Raw genomic sequence first — 11,276 nt, 5'->3', positions numbered from 1 at the left:
AATTCATACAAAAAACAAGTAATGTTAAGTTTGTTTAAAATACAAAAATATTAAAACAATATTCACAATAATAATAGTAGTAACACTGTAGATAAATTATAAAAGCTAAGAACATTGATAAAAGAACAAAAAAATTCTGGTCAACAATAATAAACAGTTATCGTTAGTTCATTATGACTTTCATCAGCTTAACGGACCTTTAAGGCTCATCATGAGATAAATGGTTATCGATAGTTAGGTAGGGTAATTTTGAGTCCCGTACTTTCTTTGCCAATGGAAGCTATTTGACATATGTTGCACACGTTGTCTTTATAGACAGGCTGGTATGATGCTAAACAGTATGGACATTTGATTTCTTCCTTTCCTTTGTAGATTGGTAAAAAAGAGTAAGCACATATTGCAAACGGATTGTGCTGATCGTAGGCTACTTGTATTTTGTTTACTGGATTTATGTCACAGGCTTGGACCATCTTGCGGGCTTGTTGAGCAACATCGTGTTGCTTTAGGATGTTCTTTATGAGCAGTTTCCATTATTAATCCTAACACATACTCTTTAGAAATATGAATTAATTGATTCACTTCACCAAGCTCTTGTTTGGTGTCAACATACAACAGTGGAATAGACAAAAGAATAGACCGGAAATTGGCTATGGTCTCTGGGAATTTACTGGCTGTAGTCAAATGGTAGCACGATTGCAGTTCACTGAGTAAATGTTCTAGTTTTAGGTCTAAAACCGGTTTGTTATTGTTTTCTTTCCAATTTCTTTGGGGATACACAAACAAAGATGGGTGAGAAGGTAATGGGGTGTATGAACAACGAGATTTTAGGTACGTATCCATGAACAGAATTTTAAATGGTTGGAAATTGGTCACTCCGATCTGCTCGTTTAATAACTTAAATGCAGTTTCGAAGTTACCCGACTTGATGTAATCGATAGGCAATTGGCTATTAGTAGACCAAATGTGGGCTGGACTTGGTCCTTCTTTAGGTGCAACAAAATAGTCCGCATCTTGCTTAGAAACAGCGATATCGGGAGGCAGCTCTACTTCTTCATCGCCAACGTCCCATCCTTCTTCACCAACTGCCACAGCCGCAACTTCTTCTTCAGCTTCTGAATGAGTAGGTGAAATTCTTCCCTCTTAAGCTAAGTCAGCTTCTGCGCCCCAACCTTCTTCTTCAATGTCCTCACCGATTGTTGTATCAATAAGACCAGAGGCTTTACCAGCTGACAAAATGGCACCTTCAAAGAATCCCTTAGATACAGTTAACAACGGCCAATTGGATTCAGCTTGACTAACAGGTACTGGTGGTTTCAACAATACGGCATTTGGGTTTACTTTTGGTAAAATTCCTGTATAACCCTCTTTAATGGATTCAGCTTTAGCGTGCAAACCGTGGGTTTCAGCGGTTAGGTAGGCAAGAGATTTGTGACCGAGATCATTCAATATCTTAATCCTTTCATGACAATCACCCAACAAAAGAGCTCCTTGATAATGTCCAGATACATCTTTACGTATTTCAGCAATTTTCATCATTTTTCTTAATTTGTCCAAATTGCCAGTGATCAAGTATAAAAATGATAATTTATCGAAATTTTTGGTTCTCTGATAACACATTTTTACAACTTGATGATTGAGGGCCGTGTGAAGTAGAAGGTTCTGGCTGCTTCCAATGCAATATCAATACTACCGCATTCGAGGGCCAAAGAAAACCTAGTTTTGTTGTCCTTAACAAAATGCAATGCAACTTCTGGATATCCTTTTTGTTGCAAGTATGCTATAATCGACTGACCGATCAACCTATCATTTCTGACGATGTGCAAAACTTTTTCATAATTACGTTTTATAAGTGCCAGCTTAAATTTGTATTCAGTCGTATCTATGTTCAATACTCTTGGTCGGCATTCTCTGTCCAAGCAAAATACTTCATTGCCACTTACTTTTGTAATGTATATCGGGAGATCTAACGTTCGAATGATTCCATAGTCTCCACCATCTGGTAGAGCGTATTTTAAATGATTACATGTTGTATAAATAAATACACCACATTCGTCCCACGCACCAGATTTGATTCTGGAATTCTCATGAATAGTGCAGAGTATTTCTAATTTCCTGCTACATATATAAATATTATTTTTGCATAAAACAGCAAGTAACAATCCATCATTAGACCAATTCACATATCGACACTTGGCTATTTTTGGCTATTTTAGAATTTCTTGTTACTACTAGTAATGAATTTTCTGCTGGATTGTAACTTATGCTGTAGACAAGTGTTCGGCCTCCACCTCTTAATTGCATGACGGTGTTGACTTTGTGTGTACTGAAATCAAGACGGTGTAAAAACCTTTCTTTGACATAGTACAAATAATTCCCAAATTGTGTAAAAGCTGGCCTTTCAATGAAATTATACATATTTTTTAAATTATTTAATACCGATGTATTATACCTATCTATTTAAAACAATACATCGTGAATACCTCATACGAAACTATTCGATACCCGACAATAAAATTAAACACATTTACTTAAATACTTTACAACTTCCAATAACACAATAATAAATTATAGTTAAATATTATTTAATTCTGTATTATATATTTTCATATCAGTGTATTAGTTATCATGTTATCATGTTATACATGACAAAATAGATAGGTATGATGTCAAAATACGAGTTTATGAATCGAATGCGTAGAAATGGCGACAGCTTTCTCCGCCTGTGATTGGCTATAAATTATATCTTATCAGGAAATGATATGCCCGCCAAAACTTTAGTTTGTAAATGATGTATATAATAAATAGAACTAAAGTAGAGAATAATTAACTATTAAGACTGTATAAAGAGTATATTTATTTTGTTTATTTAAATATAATTTAAAATGCCTCTTTGTGTTTTTGATGGATGTTTAAGTGGCAGTAGGCGCAAAGGTCTCAACAAAAATCCACACATCCATCTTCACAAATTTCCTAAAAATGAGGAATTAAAAAAAAAAATGGGTTTTGCAAATTCAAAGTAATAAACCTATTAAACGTAGATAAAGGTAACAGATATTAAATATTTAGTTTTTCTCGAGATAAAAGGAGTTGGTGTTGTAGCTTTTGTATGTTCATTACATTTCAACGCTAATGACATTGTTGAGAAAACTTTAATACACAAATTAGCAGGCTATTCACCTCAAAAATCAAGGAGAGCCAAATTCAATACTATTGAGGTATGATATTAGTAAGATACTCAGGCACCGGTCCAAGTCTAAGTGTTCATAAAAAAGTGTAGGTCGCACATTGGACAATAATGAATCGTACCTTGGACCGGTGTCGATAATCATTTTACTATAACTACAATTTAGATTATGTAATTTGTTTTAATAGAAAAGTATGATACTTAAATTACATTTTGAATAAATTTTTTTTTTTTTTAATAATAATTGTTTTAGTCAAGACGGATTAGCTAATAGTAGAACACCATATTTTATATGAAATTTCCTTATCTATATCATTCTTTTCAGTTAGTACTAACCCTAAGTATTTAAACTGCTTGGCTCTGCTGAAAACATAGTTTTTTATACAATTAAATATATAATAATTATGTATTCATGTATATATTTTAAATCCATAGACAGGTTAAATGATGCAAAAAAGACTTCTTCCAATTACTTGTAATAAATAAACCCCAACCCACAGGGGTTAGATTGTGAAAAGATCTATAAAATGTGTGTATTGTTATAATCTCATTCCTTGGTTTTTTTACATTGGAGCATTAACTATACAATGTGTGATATTAAAGACATAACTCTATAAGAAATGTTTTTTGTCTATTAGGAAAAATCAATGGAATAACTAATAGATTTATAATTTTAATTAAAAATAAATTATTTTAACATAATGTCATCTCACGGAACACATATAAGTGATAGCATGAGTATTGATTACTTCCGCCTGATAACGTTTGGAGAAAAGCAAGATGGCTGATACTGCGTATCACGACAGTTGACATCATACCTATCTATTTTTTCATGCTTAATATATTGAGTTCAGTGATAATAGTCTGGCTCCCTGCCGAAAAAACAATATGGCAGACGGATTTTTTTCGGCAGCTCATAAGAACCCATGTAATTATTTTAAGTTTTCCTTCTGGTTATTCTGTCATCTTATAACCCGGTCTGGTAAATTCTTATACGGAAAAGCGTACATATCCGTTTGATTAAAAATGACGGTTGACGTCAACAAAATGAAGCAGTTTAATTTTTTCTTAGATTGAAAAATTTCAGTCAAACTTGATTCTACGTTTCCCGATTATCATAATATACTAGCCGGTGTCCCACAAGGAAGTGGCATTGCTCCCTTATGTACATGATCTTCACAGGTGACATACGTCATATCGAAAACACGCTCAAAAAGACTCCGGAAATAATTTTTAACAACACAATAATACCCCATTCAAGGGAAACTAAATACCTTGGCTTATTATTAGACAGGAGACTCACTTGGGGTTATCACCTCAAAAGTAAACGGAAACAACTAAACCTCTGAACGTTAGTTATATTTAGTTACTTTTTTTCTGATAGAATGTGAATTCATATTTTGGTGTTTCGGGGTTGGTCACGCTGATAAAATAAAAATTGTGTTATCTTTTGGAAGAACTCTTATCTCTTATCATTTTTTGGAAAAACTGCCCCGAACACATAGTAGGCTTCTCTTATGAAAATGTCCCCTAGTAGGAAGTTGCCATTTTGTGTACCGTTATTGTTGGTTACACCTCAAAGAGCCACTCGACACGGAGCCACTCGACAAACAACCACCGAAAATCGACACGGAGCCACTCGACAAGCAGCCACTCAAAGGGGTACCAACATATACAATATTTATAAAAAATGCACGATTATTATTCGTGTATGTTGTGCGGCTAGTATTGTTTATTTAAAGGGGAAAACTTGTACATTTCATAATTAATGCAATAAGGCTTGAACTATTTTTAATTCACTGTGTGACCTGTCTCCGGTTTTGAGTTTTTTTATTTAAGTTATAATCAAATGTTTCTATTATTGAAATTTATATAAAAAAAAAACTGAAAGTATATGAAACAATATTTACAATATTATATTATAGTGATAATTTACCAACAATAAATTGTCTCTTGAGTTTTAAAAAAAAAATGTTTTTCAAAACATACTTACACGTTTTATAATAAGTAAAGCAGAATGTTCATTGATCAAATTTCAATGAAATTATACTTTTTTTTTAAATTATTTAATACCGATATATTATACCTATCTATTTAAAACAATATATCGTGAATACCTCATACGAAACTATTAGATACCAGACACATTTACTTAAATACTTTACAACTTCCAATAGGCAATAACACAATAATAAATTATAGTTAAATATTATTTAATTTTGTATTATATATTTTCATATCTGTGTATTAGTTATCATGTTATATATATGCCAAAAATAACAATTCCGAAAATATTTAGAACCGAAACATATATTAACCAAAAATATAATAGCCGAAAAATATTTAAGTCGAAAATATAATAGCCGAAAAATATTTAAGTCGAAAATAATATTTACGAAAAATATTTAGGTCGAAAATAATGTCATCGAACGTATTTTAGCTGACACTTATTATTTGAACAGAACCTTTATAAGTTATAAATTATAATAGTATAAAAAAACAGTGTTACGCGCGCCGTGTGACCGCGTTGTGTCTACTGTCTACGCTATTTTTATAACATCTGTGATAAGTTCCATTTGTTATTGAAATATACAGCTATTTTTTATTTTGTGGTTGACATTTTTTTTCCATATATACTACCAATGCTTAATTGTTAGTATTTGTTTATACTTAGCTACACAATAGTAAATTCAAACAGGGACAACCTATGGTAGACTGGCACCTTGCCGATGCTGAATAAAATGTTTATATATTATTAAGCCGGCAGTAGTTTTTTGGGGTCTAAAAAAACCGGTATGGTTCTTTTGGATCTAGATATGATGCACTCATCAGACTTATCACTAATGTCCAGCTAATATATAAAATAGATCACTCCAGTTTATGTGTAAACAAGGTCAGATACAAGAGGAAGGCTGGAGTTAATAGTTAATAGTTTATAATACAATCTATATTAAAATAAATATAAACCAAGTCAAACTATAACGAATTTATGAGTAGTAAATTCACATGGCTCAGGTGCTATAATATAATATACATAATATTATCATTGATTATCATTAATCAAAGATATTATGTATAAATGCACAAACAACAATAAAATTCAAGTATATTAAATTTATATTTATAAACACAGATTTCTTTATTTCACACTATTATAATATACAAGTTAAAAGTTAGCTATAACTTAAATTTAAGTGGCATGTGTACTGGCGTTGTCGATTGCATTATCTAGATGTTTTTATACATGTGCATAGAGTACACAAGGGTTTCACAAAATGATTGATACTTAGTGTGTGATATTATAATTAACGTGAAGTGGGTCTCATACGGTTATAGTTATTAACGAAACGTTAATATTACTAAGTTTACTATGGTCAAGTTTATACAAACTAACGGTTGGTTACCAACTGCGGCCATCCATCACTGATGTTAAATAATTATGAGATTCGAGCTATCAAAAAAAAAAATATAATGGTTCAACACGTTGGCGGTGGCCGGTACTTAACAAAAGACTGCAAGGAAATAGTTTTTACTAAAAAAATTGATGATGTTACTGTTTAATAAATTTTAATGTTATAATTATTAAAATTTATTTTATTATTGACCACGATTTAATAAAAAAAAAATTGTTTGGCTTAAGTATTCTAACAGCCTTGACAAAAATGTATTTTCTAAAATGATTATGTACATGTTTATTTTTAAAAGTTATTATCAGCAGTAATAAACATATAATATTAATCATTTGTTGAATAAAAACTAATAGTGTACATATTATGAACACAACGGATTTCATACAAGTTATTTTAATATTAAAGTTAGAAACAATTGTACATTATTAAAGAAAAATACTAAATTAATATAATCAAGTTTATAAAAAATGTTTACTAAATTATTTACACTTGGCTTATAGTTTTTAAATTTTGAACATAGTTGGAAAAATAACAAAATATAGTTAGAACATTACAAATAATTATGGTATAAATCTACTTTACCGGGCACCCTTTTTTTCGATTATTTTTTTAAATCGACAGTACTTTTAATGTTGATTACGAATATGTAAAAAATTTGCGCCGCTCGCACTTAGTTTGGAAGTTACAGACTTTTAAAGTTCGCCGAAATCGACATACGTGCGCGCCCCGGCACTGCACATCTACCCGCGCCCGCTGGGTACTTCGTCCGTCGATCGCCGCTCAATTATCATCAGATTCCTCGTCTACCTGCCTCCCGCCCGTCGTGGTCCTTTTTTTTTTGCATCATAATTTCATCACGCTAATATTTGACTTAATTGGGATTTTGCTATAGCGAACAATGAACAATTTTTGGCTCGCCCGATGCACATTGTTGAGACTTGAGGATGACTTAGTAGTAAATATTAATGTTTTATCGCGCCCCGCTAATATTATAAAGTATTACGGGCTATTATAAAGCAATACATGTTAATCATTTTTTATAATTTGGTTATTCATTTATATTTTATGATTCTACATATATTAACACAAAATAAATATATAATGCTGTTTTTCTACAAACTCTGATGAAAGTTGTGAGGGACACACACACACATACATTAATTATATATATATATATATATATATATAGATAATAAAAATAGAAATAATTAATCAGATAAAAAAATCCAATTTATATAGATGGCCTATAGCATAAGCCAAATGGGTGGAAAATATACACATTTGCCAATTAGCTAAAAATGTACTTTTTTTTTATTTTTATATCGGTATTTATCTAATTCTAACCCTCTGCTTCTGAGTTTTTAATAATTAGTTCTAAGTCAATAAAAAGTAAAAACCTTTATCAAATACTTTTTAGTTGTATATATAATATATATATGGATCGTTCATTCCGATACTCATGAAAATGCACACAAATTAAACAATGTTCAATAACTTCATTTGTTTTATATTTAAAATATATTTGTAATTTAATTGGAATACATGAAAGCAAGTTAAAATATTATTCAATTAATATCGTTGCAATATACATAATTTTTTTACCTATGTATTATATTAATAAATAAGTATCAATAATATAAAAATGTATAATTATTTATAATAATAGAGTAAAAGTATTTAGAAACAATAATTATTATTAATAGAATGAGTTAACAATAAATCCTGTTGAGTAAATTGAAATGTTTACAATGAACATAGTAACAATGTCTTCTATACAATAGGGGTTTTAATAAAAATATTATATTTTCTACAAAGTTACTGTTTTTATTTTTATTGATATACAATTTGGAAATTACATTTTTTGCTATTACTCCGTTATAATATGTGGTGTCGGCCGCACAACATACACAAATAATAATCGTACATTTTACATAAATATTGTACATGTTGGTATCTCTTCGGGTGGCTGTTTGTCGAGTGGCTCCGTGTCGATTTTCGGTGGCTGTTTGTCGAGTGGCTCCTTGTCGAGTGGCTCCGTGTCGTGCTCCCTTATTGTTTTGTCCGTGATATTTATTGTTTTTCTATGATTTATCATATATATATATATATATATATATGACGGTGTTATCATCACCTAACCTAACATTTTAATACATATCTTGGAAAAGTGACGTAGTACTTAATACAATGAAATTGTACACAAAATGGCTGCCTCATAGGAAGGAGCATTTTTATTTGAATCATAAAGTAATACTTACTCTATGATCTGAATACGCGTTCCATATATTGAGTTCAGTAAAATAAACACATGCCTATATCTAATAAAACCACTCATAAAATCCAATATGTGCATCGTCAACCGTTTACTACTATACAAAAATCTCCTCAAACCAATCTATACCAATTTATACATTTGTAATGTTATATAGTATTATATACTAATAATTTAGAAGTGTAAATGCCTTGCGGGTCATTTTAGGTAGAAAAATGCTAGCCCCCCCAAAAAATTAATGAAATCTCTGCCAATGATCAGTCGCTACTCGGTACTATGAAAGAGACCGCTTCTATCTTCTATCTCGACTCTATTACAAAATGAAAAGCCGTTCAAACCGTCTCATCACCCAAGTCTCAACTGCACTCTAAATTCAAAAACCTTACCGGTCAATCCAAGCAGACGTCGTAAACGTAATTGGTCAAGAGACTTGCGTTGCGATAACTAACTTAATTTATTATTGTATAGGTGGCTCTACTGTGAGCCTCCTCCTCGCCGCCCCATCATTGTCAATTTTCTAATTGTATTATTTAAAATATTTACTCATTGTTCATAATATACAGTATAAATTTAAGATTATAAATGTTTTCAATAAACCATAATTTTATAAAAAAAAAAGACTCAGAATAAAATCATTAAGCTATCACTCACGTTAACAGCTGCTATAGAGTTAGTTTTTGTAATTTTGCTGCACAGTGTAAATTACTATGTTTATAATAAGCGATTAAAACGTTTTGAGACTGGAAAAATTGTTCAAATAGTTTTAAAAGTTCAATTTTTAGACTACTAAGTGCGAGCGTTTTATTGTTCAAACGGTTTAATGGTTAAAAACGGTCAAGAACTGTTTCATTATAAAAGTTTAGTTTAAAAAATGTTTAATGGCTTCAGACTTCATATAAATGCAGTATTGATTTAATTGTACTTGTGAATTATAAATTATTTTAATTTTAACAATATCATTAACTATTATTTAAGTTTAATAATAATTAATATGCCAGTCAGGCTCATTTACAACTTCCACAACAATATTATTTTCATAGCCCTTATTGAAGAAAACAAAATAATCGCGGCAAAATAACTTAAATCGTTGGCTACACTGTATATATTTTATTTGGTGCTTAAAATCATGTTTCAGAATCCAGAGACGCTTGTCAGTCTACAGTTGTCAATACTTGGTAGGTATTCTGTATTCGCATTCACTGTGTACAGTGTATTCAATATTGTAGTTTTAAGTTACTCATGTTAATTGTCAAAGAAGAGGTAAATAAGTCGTAATTGTAAATCAGAGTTTAAACTTAATATTTCGTATGTTAAGGCTAAGAAAATAAAGTGTTAACTATTAACTTAGTTTTATTTAATAATTGTTGTTTCAGATTGAAATTTTGGTTTGAGTTCTATCAATTTTTAACCAAATCTGTTTAACCAAGTTTTTGCGATGCCGATGATCAAATTGCAAAGTTCGGATGGTGAGGTGTTCCAAGTAGATTTTGAGATAGCCAAAGCTTCAGTAACTATTAAGACTATGGTAGAAGATTTGGGTTTGGAAGAAGAAGATGAAGAAATAGTACCTTTACCGAACGTAAATGCTGGTATATTAAAGAAAGTCATTCAGTGGGCTACGTATCACAAAGATGATCCACCACCAGCTGAAGATGATGAAGGCCGTGAAAAGCGTACTGATGATATATCCAGCTGGGATGCTGACTTCCTTAAAGTTGACCAGGGTACACTTTTTGAACTCATATTAGCTGCTAATTATCTTGATATCAAAGGATTATTGGATGTTACTTGTAAGACGGTCGCAAACATGATTAAAGGGAAAACGCCTGAAGAAATCAGAAAAACATTCAATATTAAAAATGACTTTACACCAGCTGAAGAAGATCAAGTTCGTAAAGAAAATGAATGGTGTGAAGAAAAGTAAAATTAAATTATTCACACTTATTTATGTAAATATTATAGTCTTAATTTTTTTCAAACAATATTTAGTATTTTAAGGTATTTTTTAAATTTATATAGTACATGTTTCCAAATATAAACAAATGCTTATCATTAAAAACTAGGTGTTATGAAACATAATGTTTATGCTTGTGATCCCAATTGTCAAACTTAAAAAGTGATACAATTTAGGATACAACATGAACATGTACTTTTTTTATTACTTTATGAATTTGTACCTTGTGTGTTACACATCTTAATAAACTATAACAAGTTGGACTTAAATTTTGCTTTTTTCGATTTGATGGGTTAAAAATAAATTGAATATACATAATTGTGTTTTATTGAATAAGAAATTGTTCATTTATTATAGAGATAAAAAATATTTAACCATTTTCCTATTGATATAAGAAAAAAATTAGACGTACTCTTAACATTACGTCTGCCTCCACCATGGTTTCAATACATTAAT

At 30.6% G+C, this 11,276-nt stretch overlaps 1 protein-coding gene and 1 pseudogene across 2 annotated transcripts; one reads left to right on the top strand and one right to left on the bottom strand.

The window, feature by feature from the left end:
* LOC126838144 (coatomer subunit alpha-like) lies at positions 1-2,543 on the bottom strand (annotated as a pseudogene).
* A 7,449-nt stretch (positions 2,544-9,992) lies between these two features.
* LOC126838142 (S-phase kinase-associated protein 1) lies at positions 9,993-11,089 on the top strand. Of its 2 annotated transcripts, none has more exons than XM_050572304.1 (2): positions 9,993-10,126; positions 10,240-11,089. In XM_050572304.1, exon 2 carries the CDS (start codon positions 10,302-10,304, stop codon positions 10,788-10,790), a length of 489 nt encoding a protein of 162 aa, XP_050428261.1. In that variant the 5' UTR covers positions 9,993-10,126; positions 10,240-10,301; the 3' UTR covers positions 10,791-11,089. The 2 variants fall into 2 exon arrangements, with proteins under 2 accessions (XP_050428261.1, XP_050428262.1); XM_050572305.1 differs by having other exon boundaries at positions 10,008-10,041.
* Positions 11,090-11,276: the final 187 nt, after the last annotated feature.

The sequence above is a fragment of the Adelges cooleyi genome, unplaced genomic scaffold, assembly GCF_023614345.1.
Source record: "Adelges cooleyi isolate 19-005CV unplaced genomic scaffold, UGA_ACOO_1.1 ACOO_flye_CR_arks_rails_tigmint_CR_PRNA_30, whole genome shotgun sequence".
Taxonomy (NCBI): Eukaryota; Metazoa; Arthropoda; class Insecta; order Hemiptera; family Adelgidae; genus Adelges; species Adelges cooleyi.
This window is presented reverse-complemented; position numbering and strand designations above follow the sequence as displayed.

Coding starts and splice junctions, on each gene's coding strand:
- LOC126838142 (XM_050572304.1), top strand. CDS start 10,302: ATGCCGATGATCAAATTGCAAAGTTCGGATGGTGAGGTGTTCCAAGTA.